This window comes from Saccostrea cucullata, unplaced genomic scaffold (assembly GCF_032062105.1).
Source record: "Saccostrea cucullata isolate Sc308-1 unplaced genomic scaffold, CSIRO_AGI_Scuc_v1 ctg6059, whole genome shotgun sequence".
Lineage (NCBI taxonomy): Eukaryota > Metazoa > Mollusca > Bivalvia > Ostreida > Ostreidae > Saccostrea > Saccostrea cuccullata.
The window spans coordinates 1-23,901 of record NW_026939014.1 but is presented as its reverse complement, the minus strand read 5'-3'; the positions used below and the strand labels follow the sequence as shown (position 1 = coordinate 23,901).

Below are 23,901 nucleotides of genomic sequence, written 5' to 3'. Positions count from 1 at the left end.
CTTTTAGCAAATTCTTATTCGCATTGATAAGGTGTTCTACTTTCCTTTATAGATCTGAATTTGATGAAGTTATCTCATCGATCATCTTCTCAGTTTTCTAATTCGCATTGATGAGGTGTTCCAATTTATTTCTCAGATCTTTATTTGTTGAAGTAATCTCATCGATCCACTTTTCAGTCTTCTGATTCCAATTGTTGAGGTGTTCCACTTTCTTCTTTATATCTAGATTTGATGAAGTTATCTCATCGATCCACTTCTCAGTCTTCTGATTCCCATTGTTGATGTGTTCTACTTTCTTTCACGGATCTTTATTTGTTGAAGTTAAGCTATCACTCCTCTTCTCAGTCAGAACTATGTATGTAATGAGAAAAGCAAGAAATTAACCTAGAAGAGCTTCTTGTAACATGTTGCCTATATGAAACTCCAAAGTATGAGGTTTTAAATTGATGGGCATTTAAATAGACAAACAATATTCAAATTCCTTTCATCATATTCATATATATCGGATTCCATAAACTCCTTTTTAGGGCATATAAAAGATAAGGGCAATTTCTCTCCTTTTCATTTAAAAGTTGAAAATATAATCTAAGTTTCTATCAGCTAAGTTCGTAAGTTCGTCAGCAATAAACCTTCATCACCTGCATTTCGGAGTGTATATATCTCAGTTGAATCGATACGCAAGAGCATGCTCTACGTATGAACAATTTCTGAAACGAGGTTAAGTATTGACGAACACGTTTATGAAACAAGAATATCAGCAGTTTTGTTTAAAGTCATCATTTTTTAAGTTCTATGGTCGATACAATGACCTTGACAGCAAATGCAATTTATTATTGAGTCAAATGCTTACTGACGTTTTTCATACCAGTTGTTAGTCCATTATTTATACATTGAAATGGCGAATGATTTTTCCCTTATTTCAAAATCATGACAAGGAGCATGCTGCGGGTGTGACCGGTCGGCAGGGGATACTCACTCCTCCATGGCTCCTGATCCAAACTCTGATAATTCGGAGGTCCGTGTTTGCTCTGCTCCTTATTTATATTGTTTTATGGACTTTGAAATTGAATACTGTTCGTTATCTCCCTGATCTTCTTCCATTATTTTTTCTATGTTTAACGTCTGTTTGCCCTTGGTTTTGACACCTACCCCAGATAAAAAAAAAATTACAATGATCATGCATTGTCTCGAATCGATCAATTTGGAAAAACAGTTAAAGTTATATAATTTTTTCTATATTTCTCGTAATCTGTCAAGTTAGGTTTATATACTTCGCAATTAATACTTAAATTTTCACAGAAATAAATATGTCAAGGAGAAAGCTAGAAATATAAACTCAAATTATCTAAATGACATCGCTCTTATGACTATAGCATATGTGCTTATCGCCTTGTGAAAGTTGGGGGGATAAATAGTTTAGCATGTATTTGAAGGAAAGGTAAACGGTAAACAGAGAACAAACCTGGTATTAACTGTACAAGAAAATCCCTTTTATTTTTCGGCAAATCTGAATTTAGGATTTTACCCTAATCAAGATTACTATAGCTAGTAATTAATTGATTGTATGTTGTTTTACGTCCCACTCAAGAATCTTATATTCATACAGAGACGTCATTATATGCCGGTAGAAGTCTTCTAATTTACTTTGAACTTAGTGACATTGAACAGTGAGGGTTCTTTATCATGCCAACGCCTTTCGTGACATGGGACCTCGGTTTTTCAGCTTTCATCCAATGGACCTGTTTCTTTCACTTCTTTTTTATAATTGAGTTTGAATGACTATACCTATATATACTGTATTCCGAAACTTCATAAACATCGTTACAGAGAAAGATGCATGATAGGTTCCAGTAAATGTTCTATCAAGCCTCTTTCTTTACTCCTAACTGAAATGTTACAGCAGTAAAGGAGAAACTTAGGAGTTCTGTACAACAGTATATTTCAGAAGCTAGTGGTGTAAATCAGACGTGGATGCTTTAAAAACTCCATGATTTTTTTTTTTAAAACTAAAAATCACAAATTAACAATCAATAATGTCAAAGTACACGACTTTTCAAAACTTTAAACAACCATCATTTTCCTGATAAATTATGATCAAGGCGTTTTGACATCACAGACAGCTGCTCTTTCAATATAAATGGACCTTGCTTATTTACTTACCTTGTCATTGGTCATTTGCAAAAATATTTTGTTAAAAAAACATTCTAATTGCAACACACAAGCATTCCGAAATTGGTTTGAAAAAGTTGCTGAGGTTTCTGATTGACATTTATTCTGTAGTTTTTGGAGATGAAGTCTTCCAACAATATTTCGGAATTGCACCCCTTTATTAACAAATTTAACAAACTTAACAAACCCATTTTAGCTCACCTGAGCCGAATGCTCAAGTGATCTTTTCTGACCACATTTTGTCCGTCTGTCTGTCCCTCCGTCCGTCTTTCTAGCTGTCTGTCTGTCTGTAACTTTTTCACATTTAAAACTTCTTCTCAAGAACCACTGGGCCAATTTTAACCAACCTTGGTATAAAGCTTAAGCATCTTTGCAGAAGGGGAGTTTAAACTGTTAAAATGAAGGGCCAAGTGCGTTCACAAAAAGAGATAATCAAGAAGAGATAAAACTAGGATGAGGTCATTAAAAATCTTCTCCTGAACCACGGGGCAAGAAAAGCTGAAACTTATGTGGAAGCATCCTAGGGTAGTGTAGATTCTAAATTGTTCTAATAATGACCCCCGGAGTTAGACAGGGCCACAATAGGGAATCAAAGTTTTACATAGAAATATAGGAAAAACTTTTAAAAATCTTCTTCTCAAGAACCACTAGGTCGATACAGCTGAAACTTATGTAGAAGCATCCTGGGGTAGTGTACATTCTAAATTGTTCAAATCATGCCCCCGGCAGTTTTGCAGGGCCACAATTGGGAAGTTTTACAGAGATATTGGTAAAGTTTTACATAGAAATATTTAGGAAAAAACTTTCAAAGTCTTCTTCTCAAGAACCGCTGGACCAGAAAAGCTGAAACTTAAGTGGAAGCATCCTGGAGTAGTATAGTATAGTATATGTAAGGGAAGTTACAATTGTTAAAATATAGGGCCAAGTGTCTTCACAAGGGGAGATAATCATGAAAAGATAAAACTAGGATGGGGTCATTAAAAATATTCTTCTCAAGAACCACTGGGACAGAAAAAGCTGAAACTTAAGTGAAAGCATCCTGGGGTATAGTTTATATTTCAAATTGTTCAAATTATGACCCCGGGGTAAGACAGGGCCACAATTTGGAATCCAAGTTATACATTGAATATATAGGAAACAAATTTTAAAATCATTTTCTCAAGAACTACTGGGTCAGAAAAGCTGAAACTTATGTGGAAGCATCCTTGGGTAAGGTAGATTCTGCATTCTTCAAATTATGACTCCCTAGGGGTAGGGTGGGGTCACAATGGCTTTTACCATGGGATTAATCGCGTATTATTGAGCCATCACTTCATCGACATCGCACTAGCGCAACATCACTGCTTCATCGTTATCGCTTCATCGTCACGGTATTATCGTGTTATCGCATTATCGGCCCAAACTTATATTGTGCAATGATGCGATAGTGAACTACGTGGCTCTTTCTTGATTCCTTACATTTCCCTTATATTACCCTTGTTTGACAATACTGCAACCAAATTCCGGGGGAGGGGGGCAACCGGACTTTTAATGAACCTTTCCTGTACAAAAACTTAAGTCTAGAAAAATAAGTGGTGGAGCCCAGCCCCCCCCCCCCCCCCCTTGATGCTACGTGCCTGTAAAGATAGTTTTTACAATGTTAACCGGCATTAGTTTTGTGAATCAAGGTTTGCAAAATAATTTGATAAACGGGCAGTCTTTTCTGGCCAACCAAAGTGGTTTGATATGCTACTGACTCTCACAATGCTGTATGACCCTGTGTAAGTATCGACCCTTATTCTGGAGAAGTTGTCTGTCCTTTTCTGACTGTACACATGGTTTCAAATAAATTGAAAAATGTTTCCTCAATATTTTTCTGTCATTTGTTTTCTACCTGACCTCATGGTCTACATTTCATTGTTCTTGTGATGCAATTTTTAGTACTTTCTTTTTATAGTATAATAATATATTATACAAACACACAAAGGAAAAACATCATGTTCTCTGACTAATGACTTGGTCGATTTTTATAATCATCATCTCTTCCTTTGCCACTTGTATCAATAAACTCTAATTGGTGCTGTGTCAAACTTTTGATTCTCAATTATTTTAATCAATGAATAAAATAATTTAAAGAAACCTTTATTGCAAGCAAGTATACAAATAATTTTAACTCTCAAGTGCTATTTGGCGACAAAAAACATACAAAAGCTAAGTATCAAATAGTTTTTCAGTTTTGGATTTACAATGCATATCATTTTAGATTAAGACAATAAAAATTGATGGATCTAATAATTATATACTTTTTTGATAGAAATTGCAAGCAAAGGAAAAGGAATTTTTATCGACGATACAACTGTCCGTTGCAACGTATTCTAAAAGACACATAAAAAGAGCAAATTTCCAAAACATGTAGTAAAATACATATTTTATAATTGCTAGTATTCTACGATAGCAAAATTGTTTGCATTAACAACAAAATTGTTTAAAATGTTTATGCTAGACTTAAAAGTGATAAGAACACCGATTGGTCTTAAATAAAAGATTAAAACTTCTGTTTTTAGTTTTGTAATATTTTAAAACATGATATCTGACCTGATCAGCTTTTAGCAATTCCTTCTGAAGACAACTTAAAATGAATTGAAAATAAAAACTTTTTTTCTTTACTTTTCACCTTACATTTATCATTTAGATTTAACAATGAAAGTTTGACTCCAAGAAAATACTAGCATATGATTTTACGGTATTCTTAACTGTAGTGATTCATTTTCAATCAAATTGCAACATATATTACTGTAAACCAACTTTTATTCGCGTGCGAGAAATTTTGGCGATGTTCGCGATAGCCTCCTCATCGCGAATATTTCTCGTCGCAAACCGGTCGTAGTTGTCAATTTACAACAGACCAAAAGGGCATGATCGCGAAAATTAATCGTCGCGACCTAGTTTATCTCTGGTAAATCGCGAAATAAAGTCGTCGCGAATAAAAGTTGGTTTACAGTATTCATTTGTAAAGGAACTTACATAATCATTGCCTATAGCATGCACATTGAACTTTTTAATATTTAATTACATGTGTATGAGAAAACCTGAGAATGTAGTAATAGGACCATCGTGGTAATAGCCAGTACCAGAGTAACGTTTGATCCACACCGCGTCTCCCTTCTGAATGTTCAGGACCACCAGATTGGGACCTGCATCGTAGTTAGTAAAGGCCATAGTTCTGACTTTAATTGATCCATTCAACACAATGTTTACATAAATATCATTTCCATTGTAACTCTGAACATTGACGAAGAAGACATACATCCCGGCGGTAGGAGCTGTAAATATTCCGTTACTCGGGTTGTATCCATTTCCTTCATTGGTGATAACAGCAGGAAATACCAGGGTATCACCTTTCCAAGAAGAGCTGCCGGAGGACATCGAGGCAGAAAAGGCTATATTCCTTGACTTACCTACAAATACTATTTAAGGTTTTAATATGTCTTAAATTGTCATTCTTTATGATTTAATTTTAAAATAATTAAACAACAGTAGGTTTAAAATTGTGTGGCTTTTTATGAGTTCAAATTTGCCACTCAATGATACATCCCTAGTAATGGAAGTGATGAGGTAACAAAGGGCTACTGTTTGAAGTTAAAGATATATTTATTAAATCTGGGATTTGCGATGAATCCCGAGGACTGGATATGAGGGAGTTGCATAGATACAAATGATTCAGCTGGTTGTCAAGAGGGTGTGTCCCCATTACAAACCAGATTATGCAGAATAATTTGCGTTCTTTTTGGAATTCAACCAATGAGAGGCTAGAATACAAATAAAATTAAATTATTTGAAATTGTGTGCAATCAATAAAAATATATTATAAAATATTAATTTCTGGACTGGGAAGATTTTTTAAGGTAGGATTCTTCTCATATTTCTTGTATTTAAAATTAATGAAATTTTCACAGAATTCAGAAGACAATATCACTATGTGATAATATCAGTGGGATTAAATTTTACCGTTAGAGGCAAGATCAGATCAAGGTAGTAACCTTTTTCCTGGACATTAATAATGATTAAAAGGAACTGATGATAATATTCTTTAATTAGAATATTTGCATGTTTTACTTTATATCTAATAACTATATTCAGATATACACAAGTTTTATATCACGCACTGTATTTACCCGAAACACTAATATCAGCAAAATTTCTAAAGCCAGAGTTTTGATATTGAAAACAAAGGTTAATACAAAATATGTTAAGGAAAAGAGTACGTATTAATATCTCTGTATTATTTAACATATCTATTTATATAAACTCTTCTTATTTATATTTTAACTACTGGATTATTACCAAACATAGTATTCGTCACATTCATTCGGAACACCTCGAGAGACGACACGGTAGAAGACAGCTGCAGTTTGTCATACTTAGATTGCTTGACTTCCGCCATCAAGTCGTCTAAGGTTTTATTGATGTCGACTGAAATGAAAATATTTGAAATATAAGGTGGTTGTGAATATCTCCATAATATACGTAGGAAGTACTCTCTGAAAATATTCAAAACTGTTTCACGGCCACTGAAATTTAAGGCAAAAAAGACGATGATAAACATTTCTGAATAGCACTAAAAATCAAATCACTACACAAAATACTCAAATCATTATTTTAGTCTTTTTGAATGCAAAGAGTCTACAACGTAAGATTTTTTTACTCCCATTTCAAAAAATTGAACGGATGTTGAAACTCAAACAGAAATTCAGTGAGTAATAGAAGGCAGTACTATCGAAATTCGTGTAAAACATTCTGAAAAGAAACGCTGGGAGAGCTTTTGAGGTGAAATAATTTTATTATACTTTTTGTATTTTTCAGTATTCCTATTTAACGTTTAACATCATCTTTAAAGAAAATATAACCAAAAGTCCTTTTGATTTTGCCTTATAATTCATGGGTTATTGAAACTCAAATAAAGATACCCTTAAAAATGAAAATCGAAATCAATGTTGCTCTCGCACATCTCTAAAAGCCTTGATTTTCCTTTGCATGGAGTTCATCAGAGCGTTTGTCCTTCAAATAGGAATACATGTAAATTATTCAAACCTATCAACAAGGCAAGTGTAATCTTGCCAAAAGAAATTAGGCAAACGACGTGCGCATGTGCCAGTAAGAGGAATACCAACATAAAGTTGACGAACTCAAAAACTAGTGTTAGGATGAATGTATTAATTATGATGTCTACTGTATTAATAGCACTTTTTTGTGGGAACCATTCCAGGTCCTCTCTCACTGCGGATAATTCGTTCTGAGGGGAAAAATACAATAAACTGCACAGCAAAACCATTAATGCCTTTGTCCTTCCTCCTTGGGCAATGTAAAACCAAATCCCATTGCACTTCTGTCAGCGATACCAAGATGTCAAGAAATTTACATCGTCTGTAAATTTGAAAACCAAATATGTTTACCTTTTAAGTGCATCAAATGGTGCAACAAGATGTGTTAACAAACTTGTCATCATCATTTTGCGCGTCTTTTGGGGAATTTTTTTTTTGCTCGTTCCATAAATGACGTCATACATTTTCCGGTTGAGTAATTTTGACTGATTTTGGTGCATAGTAACGACGATGCTCAGCTGACCAGTTTTCATAATTTTCGGTGTCATGCTGTCATTAAAAATTGGCATATTATGCTGCCCTGTATTTCTTTTTCTTTCAGTATAGGTTTTTTGTCAAGAATTCATTATTTCATAATTTTTGGAGGAAGTCTCTATATCTGAATTAGATGCAACTTTGTCTTTAAAACATAAGCCTGTAACATGTGTAACACAGAAGAAATTCCTAGAGAAAGGAACAAGTGGCCATATTTGACTAACAAGAAAACGTTAATGTCCAGTACATTTTGCAACATATGCTTCGTATGGCTATGATAAATGTTCTCTTTAGATTGATTCACGCAACATTATTTTTTTCCATCAACCTGAAGAAGCTTGACTATGTTCAGAATATGAAATAATACATGTACAAAAATGCAATGGTGAATATTTTTTCCTTTAACGCCCTTATTTCTTTCCTAAACATATTCTTCATGTGTCAAGATAAACATTTAATGAGGCCGAGTCTAATTCGAGTACGTATGACTTTGCGCAGCATTCAAGTCATGCATTCATATTTGCGACAGTATACCTTTGCCAAAATTTGTTATTTTAATACAAAATATAAATTATCTATAACTCTTTTTGGTCAAAAAATGTTATTTCATAAATTAGGAAAAAGGCGAAATGGCTCTAACAAAGTCACTGTTTTGCTGCTTTCCTGAAGAATGACACATGTCTCGCTTGTATGTACAAGACGTCCTTGGATATTATGCTGAAAACTAATGATAGATTATTTAAAGAAACATACTAGCAATCTTATCTTGCTTTTTTTTACCACAGAAAACCATATGCGCCGATAATTCACCTGCACCGATTTTTTTTTTTACCGCAATATGGCAATTTTAGAGATATTGGGCTTTGAAAAAATAAACCTTGTAATTAATTCCTAGACCAACCTGGATAGTCAACTTTTTTGAAATTTCACATTACGGTGACTTTTTACAATAATTTTCATCTACTTGAATGAAAAAAGAAACCAGTCTAGGCCAGAAATACAAAAAATATTGAAAAAATATTATAATTTGACAACTTTCAATATGGCCCCCTAAAATTCGGGATGGTAATTACTCGATTTTTTAATCTTAAAACAATAAATATAGCAGTAAAAATTACTGTAATTAACAAAAAATTATCAAAATCTGTAGTTTACAAATAATTAGACTTGGTCTCGTTATTTTAATATGAAATGTTCTTTTGGAAAGGTAATCTATACAAATCAAAAGGAAAATAATTAACTTACCAGATATAGAATTTTGTAAAATATTTTTTGAGTTTTCGAGGTCAGAAACTGACTTCAACAGTGTTGTATTTGTTGTCATTATATCATTATTCAGGTTTTCCACAGTAGTGTTCAATTTCAAAGATAACTGTTCATACTTTTCCTGGATCATTTCTGGAAATTTTCTGTCCATGTCCAAAGTATGTTTATTCAAGTCCAGAAGAGTCACTGACAGGTACCGAACTTCCACTTTAAGATCTGCCAGAACTCCACTAGTGTTTGTCTCAAAGCGTTCTCTTTTCTCTTCCAGTTGTTCCACAACCTGTTGAATGTGTTCGTCGACTTTGGTGAAATTTTCTGCAACAGCTCTGAAAGTTTCTTCATATCGCCTGTTTTCAAGTTCAAGTCTTTGGTTTTCTCTTTTTAGTTTATCAGCCTCCTGTTTTAAGGCGGTCACCTCTACGTCTGTTTTCTGCTGGGATGTTTCCAATGTCTCCATGCTTTTCTTCAGATCTATCATGTCCTTCATTAAAGCGTGATAGTTCTTCACCAGTGACATTCTGATGATTGTTTCTTGGTTCAGCAACTGTCGGAAGACGTCTGTATTTTTGGAGTCCGGATCACTGATGTCCAGTAAAGATGAACTGTTGTCGCTGCTGTCCGTGAATATGGACAATCCATTTATTTGAATGACAAAAGCAAACAATAACGTAAACAGCAGTGCTTGATTCATCTTGAAAATAAGAGAAGTGATAGCGATCCAAGAGAATATTGAGCCTTTTATACATTTGTATATAAACTTTGACCTTTTTTATTGCATGGCACATGCGCAAGATGCAAATTCGTTAAAACATGAGTTGTTTGATTTTAAAAATGTTTTCTTCTTTTATTGACGTAAGTTAACTTCCTCTTTAATGTTTTTGATTTTTTATCATAAAGTTAAAAGAAATTCTTATAGAAGTAAAAACCAGATAAAGATTATTTGAAATGTACGTTCATGTCAATAGAAAAAGCATCGATGACGACATTTTCTTAAGTATTGAAAATGTTTATATTCTGATTGATTTTTTTTTATCATTGTATTTTTGGGGGTGGGCTTTGGGGGAGGGTCTTTTCATTCTATAGAATAAAAAGGGAAGTTTATCCCACAATTAATGACTGCTTTTTATACTCCTTGCTTAGGTCAAAAGGGACATGGACACATTTTCAACTGATTTTTAAAAAAAATCAATGTTAATGTTCATAATTCCTAATTATAATTAAGCTATTCAAATGATCAGCAAAATTTGAACATCAATTGTTGAATTACACAATAGATACAGAACATAAATTCAGAACATAAAGCGCGTACCTTGTTATTGTTTACATATAGAAAATATCATGTTTATAACGAAACAATTTTCAGTAAATCACAAGAAACTGCATCATGGTATATAAAATTAACTTTTTTGTTGAAGAAGGATAAGGAGATAACGAACAGTATTCAATATCAAAATCTATAGAACAATACAAAATAGGAGCAGAGTAAACACCACCTCCAATACATCAGAGGTCGGTTCAGGTGCCATGGAGGAGTGAGCATCCCCAGCTGACCTGTCACATCCACCGTGTGCTCCTTGTCATGATCGAGAAATAACGGAAAAATTCGTCGTCAATTCAGTGTATAAATAATGGACTAATAATTAAAATGAAAAACATCAGTCAGCATTTGACTCAATGATAAATTGTATTTACTGACAAGGTCATTGTTCCGACCATAGAACTTTCGAAATGATGACTTTAAACGAGACTACTGATATTCTTGTTTCGTCAACTTGCTTGTCAATAATTTACCTCGTTTTAGAAATTGTTTATATATAAATCATGCTCTTGCGTATCGAATCAACTGAGATATATATACTCCGTATGCAGGTGATGAAGGCATACTGCTGCATAAGTAAGGGAAGTTGACGATAGAAAAGTTAAAGGCATCACGTTTATCATAAAGCTTGGTTGTTAGATAACCATTAACGTCCTTTTCAAAAAAAATATCCAAGTATAAAAAACATCTGCATATTAGTATATTTAACCCATGTAATATTATCTAATTACCCTATGGACCTAATCAGCTTGAAAGGATTAATCTTGTACGGTGTCGTCTGTTAAACTTGTAAGCATGTGCTTTTTTTAACTCGTTTCCGGTTAGGCTTATTACACAAATATACACAAATGTCAGCAGGGGATGTTCACTCGTCCATGGCACCTGATCCCACCTCTGATGTTTCGGAGCCCAGCAGGCACACAGCATTGAAAAGAAACTTTGAATCAGAGTTGATTATGTGGATTCAACGTTTAGTTTATGTTAGATTTTGAAAATTGAGTTCAATTTTAGAATCTTAACGTTGATTCAATGTTGAAAATCAATGTTGATTAGACATTGAATAAAAGTTATTTCAACATTGTTGTTTTTTCTCCAGTTTTTCCGGGAGGTTGGGGGGGATCCATTACTTACTCAAAATTTCAACCGTTTACTACAGGTTACTAAGATGCCTTCATAATTGTATAAAGGAAAAATTACGGTATATGAAAAAAATCTATATATTGTAAATATGTATTTTACTCCCTATCAATAGAATTTTATAAAATTCCTATATTTACCATCCTTGTTAGTTATAACATTTAGTAATGATGAATGGTAGTGCGACTATGTCAAGTCCGACCTCGTTATGGCCTGACAGTGTTATAGTCCGACACTATTATAGTCCGAATTATCTATCAGCGAGATATAGTATTGGACCGCTCAGCGAAAATTCGACGTTGAATCAATGTTTGCAATTTAACGCAATTCGAAATCAATGTTGATTCAACGTTAAATTTTCAACGTTGAAAAGTCAACGTTGAATCAATATTGTATCTAGATTTATCAACGTCTAAACCCAACTTCAACTTATATTCAACGTTTAAACAGCGTTGTGTGCCTGCTGGGAGGCCTGTGTTTGCTCTGCTCCTAATTTGTATTGTTTTATGGACTTTGAAATTGAATACTGTTCGTTATCTCCATAAACTTTTTCCAGTTTTTGTCTATGTTTGACGTCTGCTTGCTCTTGATTTTTGAGACCTACCCCAGAACAAAAAATAGCACAAAGATCATGCATTGTCTCGAATTGATCAAATCGGAAAAGTTATATTATAAATTTTCTGTTTTTCTCGTAATCTGTCAAGTTAGGTTTATATACTTCGAATTAATACTTACATTTTGCACAGGAATTAGTATGTCAAGGAGAAAGCTAGAATTATAGACTCAAATTCTCTAAATGACGTCGCTCTTATGACTAAAGCATTTGTGTTTTTTGCCTTGTGAAAGAAGTGAGGGGTTGAATAGTTTAGCATGTATTTGACAGAAAGGTAAACGGTAAACAGAAAACAAACCTGTAATTATCTCTACAAGAAAATCCCATTCATTTTTTGGTAAATCAGAATTTAGTATTTTATCCTCATCAAGTAGTAAACTAGTAAATGATTGATTGTATGTAGTTTTACGTCCCACTCAAGAATCTTATACTCATACAGAGACGTCATTTTTTGCCGGTAGAAGTCTTCTAATTTACTCTGAACTCGGTGAAATTGAGCAGTGAGGGTTCTTTATCATGCCAACGCCTATGGTGACATGGGAACTCGGTTTTTCAGCTTTCATCCAATGGAACTGTTACTTTCACTTCTTTTTTATGATTGAGTTTGAATGACTATACCTATATATCCTGGATTCCTAAACTTCATAAACATCGTTTTTACAAGAAAGATGTTTTGATAGGTTCCAAAATGTTCTATCAAGCCTCTTTCTTTACTCCTAACTGAAATGTTACAGCAGTAAAGGAGAAACTTAGGAGTTTTGTACAACAGTATATTTCAGAAGCTAGTGGTGTAAATCAGATGTGAATGCTTTAAAAACTCCATGAAATTTTTTTTAAAAAAACCTAAAAATCACAAAATAATAATCATTAATATCAAAGTACACTACTTTTCAACACTTTAAACAACCATCATTTTCCTGATAAATTATGATCAAGGCGTTTTGTTATCATAGACAGCTGCTCTTTCAATATAAATGGACCTTATTTATTTACTTACCTTGTCATTGGTCATTTGCAAAAATACTAGTAGTATTTTGTTAAAAAAATATTCTAATTGTAACACACAAGCATTCCAAAATTGATTTGAAACAGTTGCTGACGTTTCTGATTGACATTTATTCTGTAGTTTTTTGAATTATATACTTTTTAACAATATTTCAATCAAAAGAAAAGCACCCCTTTTTAACAAATTTAACAAACTTAACAAACCCATTTTAGCTCAACAGACACATAAAAAGAGCATATGCTAGTATTCTACTGTAGCAAAATTGTTTGCTAGCTGTCAAAGTTGTTTAAAATTTTCACATTTAAAACTTCTAAAAATACTATTGGTCCAATTTTAACCAACCTTGTTTTTAAGCATCTTTGCAGAAGGGGAGTTTGAATTGTTAAAATGAAGGGCCAAGTGCCTTCACAAGAGTAGATAATCAAGAAGAGATAAAACTAGGATGAGGTCATTAAAAATCTTCTCCTGAACCACGGGGCAAATTTAACAGTTAAAATAAACTTATGTGGAAAAATGCATCATGAAGATGTATTCTAAATTGTTCTAATCATGACCCCCGGGGTTGGACAGGGCCACAATAGGGAATCAAAATTTTACATAGAAATATATAGGAAAAACTTTTAAAAATCTTCTTCTGAAGAACCACTGGGTCAAAACAGCTGAAACTTATGTAGAAGCATCCTGGGGTAGTGTACATTCTAATTTTTTTCAAATCATGACCCCCGGCGGTTTTGCGGGGCCACAATTGGGAAGTTTTACAGAGAAATTGGTAAAGTTTAAGATAGAAATATTTAGGAAAAAACTTTAAAAGTCTTCTTCTCAAGAACCGCTGGACCAGAAAAGCTGAAACTTAAGTGGAAGCATCCTGGGGTAGTATAATATAGTATATATAAGGGGAGTTAGGGCCAAGTGTCTTCACAAGGGGAGATAATCATGAAAAGATAAAACTAGGATGGGGTCATTAAAAATCTTATTCTCAAGAATCACTGGGACGGAAAAGCTGAAACTTAAGTTGAAGCATCCTTGGGTATAGTTTATATTTTAAATTGTTCAAATTATGACCCCTGTGGCCCCCTCAATTTGGAATTTAAGTTTTACATTGAAAAATATAGGAAACAAATTTAAAATCATTTTCTCAAGAACCACTGGGTCAGAAAAGCTGACACTTATGTGGAAGCATCCTAGGGTAGGGTAGATTCTGCATTCTTCAAATTATGACCCCCTAGGGGTAGGGTGGGGTCACAATGGCTTTTACCATGGGGTTTAACGCGTATCATTGCGCCATCACTTCATCGACATCGCGCAACATCGCCGCTTATCGTTATTGCTTCATCGTCACGGTATTATCGTGTCATCGCATTATCGGCCCAAACTTATATTGTGCGATGATGCGATAGTGAACTACGTGGCCCTTTCTGGATTCCATACATTTCCCTTATATTACCCTTGTTTGACAATACTGCAACCAAATTTCGGGGGGGGGGGGGGACCGGACTTTTAATGAACCTTTCCTGTAGAAAAACTAAAGTCTAGGAAAATAAGTGGGGGATTTGTAAAGGAACATACATAATCAATGCTACGTGCCTGTAAAAATAGTTTTTACAATGTTTATCGGGATTAGTTTTGTGAATCAAGGTTTGCAAAATAATTTGATAAACGGCAGTCTTTCAGGCCAACCGAAGTGGTTTGATATGCTACTGACTCTCACAATGCTGGTTAATTTGCTGACCCTGTGTAAGTATCGACCCTTACTCTGGAGAAGTTGTCTGTCCTTTTCTGACTGTACACATGGTTTCAAATAAATTGAAAAATGTTTCCTCAATATTTTTTCTGGCATTTGTTTTCTACCTGACCTCATGGTCTACATTTCATTGTTCTTGTGGTGCAATTTTCAGTACTTTCTTTTTATAGTATAATAATATATTATGCAAACAGAACAAGGAAAAACATCATGTACTCTGACTAATGACTTGGTCGATTTTTATAATCATCATCTTTTCCTTTGTCACTTGTATCAGTTAACTCTGATTGCTGCTGTGTCAAACTTTCGATTCTCAGTTATTTTAATCAATGAATAAAAGAATTACAAGAAATCTTTATTGCAAGCAAGGCAGTATACAAATAATTTTAACTCTAGAGTGCTATTTGACGACTTAAATATACAAAAGCTAAGTATCAAATAGTTTTTCAGTTTTAGATTTACAATGCATATCATTTTAGATTAAGACAATAAATATTGATGGGTTTAATAATTATATACTTTTTTTAGAAATACAAACAAAAGAAATGGAATATTTTAACGACGATGCAATTCTACGATGCAATGTATTCCAACAGACACATAAAAGAGCAAATTTCCAAAACATGTATTAAAAATATGCTAGTATTCTACGATAGCAAAATTGTTTGCAATAACAACAAATTTGTTTAAAATGTTTATGCTAGTCTTAAAAGTGATAAAATACCAATTGGTCTTAAATAAAAGATTAAAACTTCTGTTTTTAGGTTTGTAATATTTTAAAACATGATATCTGAACTGATCAGCTTTCAGCAATTCCTTCTGAAGACATCTTTAAAATAAATTTAAAATAAAAACCTTTTTTCTTTACTTTTCACCTTACATTTATCATTTAGATAGTTTACTTTCCAAATTTAAAAGTTAAATGTAAAATCAAACCTCAAATGAATCATGAAGATTATCAATATTTTTAAAGAATACTCCGAAATAACTAAATTTCATGGTCTGTAATTTTGTGATTTTAGAGTCAGTAAGAGTCCCACAAATTTATGTCTCACAAGAAATGTTTTTTTACAGATATAACTCATCAACAATTCTTCATCATGGAAATTAATTCTGCATACAGTCATATTTTTCCATTTTAACAATGAAAGTTTGACTCCAAGAAAATACTAGCATTTGATTTTACAGTATTTTTAATCGTAGTGATCCATTTTCAATCAAACTGCAACATATGTTATTCATTTGTAAAGGAACAGACATTATCAATGTCCATAGCATGCATAATGAACTTTTTTCAGATTGAACTATATGTGTATGAGAAAACCGGAGAAAGTAGTCATATCCGTATGGTAACCTTTTCCAGAGTGATGTTTGACCCACACTGCGTCTCGCTTCTGAATATTCAGCACTACCAGATTGGGACCCGCGTCGTAATAATCAGAACTACTGGCACCGGCCATGGTTCTGACTTTTCTTGATCCGTTCAACACAATGTCTACATAAATTGTTTGTGAACTATGACTCTGAACATTCACAAAGAAGACGTAAGTTCCGCCTATAGGAGCAGTAAATATTCCGTTACTTGGGTTATATCCATTCCCCTCATTAGTGATGACGGAAGGAAATACAAGTGTCCCAGAATTCCAAGAACTGTCGGTGGATGACACTGAGGCGGAGAAACCTACCTTCTTTGATTTATCTACAAATATAATTCAAAGTTAGTTGTCTTTTTTATTTACTTATTGAAGATTAAAGGAGATCCAATTAAGGAATTATAGATCGTAATACGTGCATCTAATGAAAACTTAGCAAAAGTTGAGAAATAATACCAGCTACTTGTTTGTGCAGAATGAAATAAGATGATTTTAATTTAAAAAGAGAGAGAATTTGAAGCTACAGATAGCAAAGTGCGACCTTCTATGGTGTTATCACTTCTTACTGATTTATTTTGAGTTGTTACCTAATATGTTATTCGTCATATTCATTCGGAACAATTTGTTTGAGGACATATTTAGAAGACAGTTGCAGCTGTTCATTCTTAGATTGTTTTACTTCCGCCATCATGTCCTCTAATGTTTTACTGATGTTCACTGAAATTAAAATGTGAGAAGAATATATTTTTCGTCATATATAAATAAATCAACAATACTACACTGTATTTTTTCCAATAAAATATTTTAAAAGAAAATAATGGCAACAGAATAATTAAGAATGATTAAAATGAAGCTTGAAAGAAATTTTTCGTTCAATACATATGTAATTTTTTTTTCTTAATGTGAGACAAACCTAAAAGCAATATTTTAAAAGTAGACGTTCCCTTAAATATCTGTATAATGATTATCTATTATGACTGTTTCTGAAGCATAGATATAGTTGTGCACACATTGCACGACTTAACTGCTGATTTGTAAAACTTTAGGAACGGATTACATCAACACATTCATAGATGATTCTGCATTTGTAAACACTACTAGTTGAATTTTGAATTTGTACATTTAATACTAAATATTCTCTGTGATCATCGAACCTAGAATAAAGTTAAAATTACTTTGAATATTAATGTTTTATTGATGTTAACTGAAATTAAAATGTGAGAAGAAAATAATTTTTTCGACATATACATGTATTAATCTAACATAAGTTTGTGTATTCTGAGAGCAGTACAAATTATCATCATTAGAATTAATGAATGTTAAAGAAATAGATGTAATATTTTAAGCAACATCTAACATATTACATCACTCGCCACAATACTCAAATTATTATTTAAAATTATCTTATTATTCAAAAATAAACAATGCTTTACACTGATTTTCCGATAAAATGTTTTAAAGGAAAATAATGGAAATAGGATTATCCAGAATGATCAAACTGAAGCTTGAAAGAAATTTTTTGTGCAATACTTATTATTTTTTTAATCTTAATAGAAGGCCAGACTAAAAAATCGATTTTTAAGTAGACATTTTCATTTAAATATACTTGAGATTAAATAATTTTCCTTGTTTAATATTTATTTGTAATGAATATATCTAAAGAAAAAAAAAAATCGGCATATAGTATATACACAATGCTTTGTGAGTTCAGTAACAGTATTTTCATAAGCATATTCAATTACTTAACTGCTGAATTGTAAAACCTTAAGAATGACATCAAAACATTGATAGATTATGCATTTCTAAATACAACTAGTTCAACTTTATGCGTGTACATTTAATAATAAATGTTCTCGATCAGTGATGACCATAAAATATTTAAAAAGTCAAATTTTAATATTCATTTACTTGATCTATTGTATTATCCATGTAGAGAAACTTTTCTTTAAGTATATTTTACTAAATTGCAATCCGTCTCTGAAAACTAAAACATAAAAGAGAGAACATCATCCCCAGGAGACCATGTACCCTATATGCAATTCTTCTGTCCTGTAAGATGTAACACTCTTTCTAAGAGTTAATTCAAAGCAGAAATTAATTTCACTTACCAGATATAGAATATTGGATGCTATTTTGTGAGTTTTCGAGGTCGGACACTGATTTTAACATTGTGCTATTTGTTGTCATTATATCATTATTCAAGTTCTCCACAGACGTGTTCAATCTCAAAGATAATTGTTCATATTTTTCTTGCATCATTTCGGGAAATTTCTTCTCAATTTCCAAAGTGTGTTTATTCAAGTCCAGAAGAGTCACTGACAGGTATCGAACTTCCACTTTAAGATCCGCTAGGACTACACTAGTGTTTGTCTCAAAACGTTCTCTTTTCTCCTCCAGTTGTTCCACAACTTGTTGAATGTGTTCGTCGACTTTCGTGAAATTTTCTGAAACAACTCTGAAAGTTTCCTCGTAGCGCCTGTTTTCATGCTCAAGTTTTTGGTTTTCTCTTTTCAGTTTATCAACCTCCTGTTTTAAGGTGGCCATCTCTATATCTGTTTTCTGCTGGGATGTTTCCAATGTCTCCATACTTTTCTTCAGATCCAGCATGTCTTTCATTAAAGCGTGAACGTTCTTCACCAGTGACATTCTGATGATTGTTTCTTGGTTTAGTAGCTGTCGGAAGACGTCCGTATTTTTGGAGTCCGGATCACTGATATCCAGTAAAGATGAACTGTTGCCACTGCTGTCCGTGAATATGGACAATCCATTTATTTGTATGAGAAAAGCAAACATAAACGTGAACAGCAGTGTTTGCTTCATCTTGAAAATCAGAGAAGTGATAGTGATCCGAGAGAATATTGAGCTTTATATACATTTGCATATAAACTTTGACCTTTTTTCTATTGATGACACATGCGCAAGATGCAAATCCATTTTAACATGACTTGGCAAATATTTAGATTTTTTTCGACTCTTTTTGACGTAAGTCAACTTCTTCTTTAATGTTTTAATCTTTTTATCATAAAGTTAAAAGAAATTCTCATAGAAGTAAAATCCAGCTAAAAAATATTTGAAATGTACATTTATGTCAATAGAAAAGCATATATTATGACACTCTCTATGCTATTAAACATTTTTTTTAATATTTCATTTTATATTATTTTGGGGACGCGGGTCTTTTCATTTTATAAAAAAAGGAAATTTATCCCTAAATATATGAGTGCTTTTTAGATTCACTGCATTGGTCATAATACCTTTAGCATTTGAAAAACGTGTACTTCCAGGTTGAAGTGTTTAAGGGAAAAAATAATGCCTTAAAATGTGCTCACAATACATTTTTACAAAGACCGTGATGATTCTGAAAAATGTAATTTCGTAGTCTCTTTTCAAGACTTCTATATAAACCTATATGTAATCTTCTTGCAGTACTAGTAAAAGCAGTGATTTACCCATGGTCGACAAGATTCAGTTTAGGATTCATAACATTCTAGTAATTTTGCCTTTGTTCATGATTTGATGTTCACAAATATTCCATATATAATTTCCTAAACAACTTCAACCCTTTCCCTCTGCTAGCACCGTCCTGTTTGCTTTGAGCTTAAAAAGAACATTCAAAAGTCAGTTATAAAGTGGACATTCGGATAGTTTAAGGAAAAATACACAGCCGTATCATTTTGTAACTAATGACCTATAACAATTAGTATATACAAAGTCAGTTATCATTTGATTTAAAGATAGATTCTATTTGTTGACAAGGTTAGTGTATCGACCACAGAACTTGCAACATGAAGGCTTTAAACGAGACTGTTGATATCCTTGTTTCATAGACTTCTTTGTCAATGAATTTATTCTAAAATTACTCATATGTAGAGCATTTTCTTGCTTATCGATCAACTGAGAGACACTAACTCTATATGCATGTAATAATGATATATTGCTACATATAGGTAGGGGAAGTTGACGATTGAACAGTTAAAAGTTATCACGTTTATCGTTTAAGGCGTTATTGTTAGCTTATCATTATCGTCTTTGTGTAATAAAATATTCAAATAATAGCAGATGTGTCAGTCTCTGCGTATCTTTTAAAAAATAATATAAAGTTGTGGCAAGTAAAAAAATTACAGTAAATTAAATATATAGATAGAATTCAGATATGAATTAGCTTAATATTATTTATGCACAAGTTCTTTACAATATGCTCGCCAACCGAATTAACAACCGAACTAACTAGATGGCATTCAAAAATCTACTCATAGTACTTTTTTACTGAAAATTTGCTCGTTCAATTTTTTCGAAGTCTGACAGATGTCTTTTCTCCACTGAGGACAGATTAAAATCTGTTAAAAAGTGCTGTTCTGAAAGAGATGCAAAACATAATTTTTATTAAGTTAGAAAACCGGAAAAGGTTGTAATGGGTATTCCCTCGCTGTAATAATTTGACCCACTATGACATCTTGCCCACACTCTGTCTCCTTGTTGGAGATTCAGAGTCACCAGGTTGGATGCAGAATCGTAGAAATCTTTACCCCTTCCTCCGTCAGACATTGTCATCACTTTGGCTCCTCCATTATGTACAATAGATACATACAATGTGTCACTGCTATACCCCTGGGCACTGATATAGAAAACATACTGTCCGGCCGTTGGGGCGCTAAAGATACCTGTACCTGGGTCGTATCCACCCCCAACGTTATTGATGACCAAAGGAAATACTAATGTACTTCCGCTTGCGATAACTCCATGACCTGTTGTACCAGCTGAAAATGCAACCTTCTTGGACAAGTCTAAAAGAATGTAATAAAATTAAGGTGGTTTCGTGTAGCGAAATCAGTATGATAGAAAAAAATTACTATAGCTGACTTCATAGAAGAAACTATCATTATACTATTGTTTATAATAAATACGATATTATATGTTTCAAGGCGGATTTCATGTTGAAGAGTTGTTCAATAAGATATGATTACTACAATAGGACCCCTGATTTATAGGTATTGATGCATACATTAACACAATCTTTCTAACATTTCAAATTTTATTATTATACTGCATTTATCTTAAAAACATTTACTGATGGATATCCATTTTCATTGGTGACAAGCTGAAGTAACATTTTATGCTGATTACTGTAAATACTCGCCTATAAGTCGGTTTTATATTTTAGGTTATTTTTTGAGGGATTTGCCATTGACCCGTTTAAAAGTCGGTGACAATTTTAAATCAATGCATTGATGTTTTACCTGGTTTCAATTAACACCTAATATGACTCGCGCAAAATTCGGACATAGACTTTGAAACAAAATTTAACCCCAAAAAACGACTTATAGGCGAGTACGAGGGGTTATCAAAAAGTTCGTGCACTGAGGCTATAAGATTAGAACTGTGTAGTCTGTGCTTTCAAAATTTATAAAGAGCATAAAACAATTTAAAAAAAGAAGAAATGTTGAAATTTTGAGCGTAAATTTTATTTGCCAAATTATTTGAAAAAAAACGAATGACATCACCTGGTGTTCTTTTGATTGTTTTTCAATGTCCATTCTGTATGTTATTTTCTAGGATTCCCTGGAGCTAAATTAGGACTTAAATTCATCTAATTTATATGATTTTATAATGTCATGAACAGCGGCTTTCAATGCTTATAATATTGCAAATGATTTTTTTTTACATTGGGAGAGATCCTCGCTTGATTGTGTTCACATATTTTGCTGTTTGGAGTTTATTTTCTACAAAACATTTTTGACGTGATTGATTTTTCACATCTTCACTACAAATCAACATTACTTTTGCATCCCTTTTCTCCCTGACTCTCTTTTGGCATTAAAAAACAAGTACTCTGGATGTCTTTTATTTCTGCGTAGCCAGTTAAAACATTTTCTAGGTCTAAACCAGTTGTTTTCATGGCAAAACTTTAGAGAATGTTGGAAAAGGAAACTATCCCCCTTTTTGACGTCATTTTCAAGGCCTTATTTTTTTTTGGATATTCCATGTCAAATTTACGATAAATTTTCATAAAACTTCTGGAATGAGGTAAAAATTTTAGATTTTATGGAAAAATAGTGTCCCAGCACATACCTGAATTAACAAGATTTTTGGATGTCAATGTTCATATCAAAAGAGTTTTTCTCAGTTACACTTAGGTCGAAAAATCGTAATGTTTGAGGTTGCGCCGCCTGGGCATGCCACTGATTCCGAAAACATTACTACTTTATTACAAAATTAAATTAATGATTTGTGGTTTATTCTATAGATAAAAATATGATGCTTACTAGATATCTTAAAATTCATTTATGTGCCTAAGGCACTAGTCCACGAACTTTGTGAACCCCCTCGTATATACGGTATATTGATATGTTTATATACTCGTATGATCCGCAAGGAGACTATGATTACTTACCCTCAAATCCTTTCAACAAATTGTGATTCGCATTGATAAATTGTTCCACTTTCTTTTTTAGATCTGTATTTGATGAAGTTATCTCATCGCATCTTCTCAGTCTTCTGATTCGCATTGATGAGGTGTTCCAATTTCTTTCTCAGATCTTTATTTGTTGAAGTTATCTCATCGATCCATTTCTCAGTCTTCTGATTCGCATTGTTGAGGTGTTCCACTTTCTTTTTTAGATCTGTATTGGATGAAGTTATCTCATCGATCCACTTCTCAGTCTTCTGATTCGCATTGATGATGTGTTCCACTTTCTTTCTCAGATCTGTATTTGATGAAGTTAAGCTATCGATCCTCTTGTCAGTCAGAATTATGTATGTAATAAAGAAAGCCAGAAATAAACCTAGAAGAGCTTCTCTTAACATGTCGATAATGGAATATAATTTCAAGTTAGGTCAAGTTTTTGACTGTTGGACATTTAAATATCCAAAATATTTACATCATACATACAGGATCCCAGATTATTCTTCGGGACATTTAAAAGGATTTGGACGATTTCTATACTATTCTTTAAAAGGAACTGTAATCCAGGAAATTGAACAATACTTTTTCAAAATCAAAATTTGCTAAGTCCTCCATTTCTAACCCTACCTCTATCCATAAAACTCCAACAAATGCAAATAAACAGCATCTATTACTAGTTGTTAATACAGTCAATAATCTCAATAACAAATAAGTGGACAACGAAAGTGTTGTTTATATACTAAACCAAACTTATATGTGCTGACCTATCATTTCTTAAAATTTTAAAGGACAAATACATACAATGAATGATTTCTTTAATTCATGGCTAATGAGGCATATTTCAGTTCGATGTTTCCTGTTTCATACTTCATGTAGATACTACTATCTCGTCAGATTTTAAAACAAAGTGTCAAGGATATAATATGTCCTCAAAATGAAAATTCACATAGAATTATCTTTATAGAGTGAGACCGCCACTCGCTCTAATTACCGCAAAACTTCCTTTTTCATGAATACCATGTATCCCTGAATAGGAGATTGATCTATCTGCTGCCACACCTACTGCATGGTTCTTTCTAAACCCTTCCAATTGTGTGGAGGGGGTTGACATTCCTTATAAAAATCCCAAATGTGTTCAATTGGATTCAGGTCCGGGGATTTGGCAGGCCAGAGCATCACAGATTTAGTCAATATCCTTTGGCGTTCCGCACGTACGTGTTCTTCTTTAAGAATGATTTAGACTGTTTAAGAAGATATAAG

The 23,901-nt window shown here is 33.0% G+C and overlaps 2 protein-coding genes across 2 annotated transcripts in view; both read right to left on the bottom strand.

The window, feature by feature from the left end:
- Positions 1-19,092, bottom strand: part of LOC134252108 (multimerin-2-like) — an 83,850-nt gene extending 64,758 nt beyond the window's left edge. The window contains exon 1 of the mRNA XM_062734549.1: positions 18,347-19,092. Within this exon, the coding sequence (XP_062590533.1) occupies positions 18,347-19,058 (712 nt within the window). The 5' untranslated portion in view covers positions 19,059-19,092. The remainder of the gene's footprint in view (positions 1-18,346) is intronic.
- On the bottom strand, positions 5,162-9,744 carry LOC134252110 (multimerin-2-like). The gene is made up of 3 exons (XM_062734554.1): positions 9,030-9,744; positions 6,493-6,621; positions 5,162-5,606 (listed from the first exon to the last, which is right to left on the bottom strand). Exons 1-3 carry the CDS (start codon positions 9,739-9,741, stop codon positions 5,218-5,220), a joined length of 1,230 nt encoding a protein of 409 aa, XP_062590538.1. The 5' UTR covers positions 9,742-9,744; the 3' UTR covers positions 5,162-5,217.
- Positions 19,093-23,901: the final 4,809 nt, after the last annotated feature.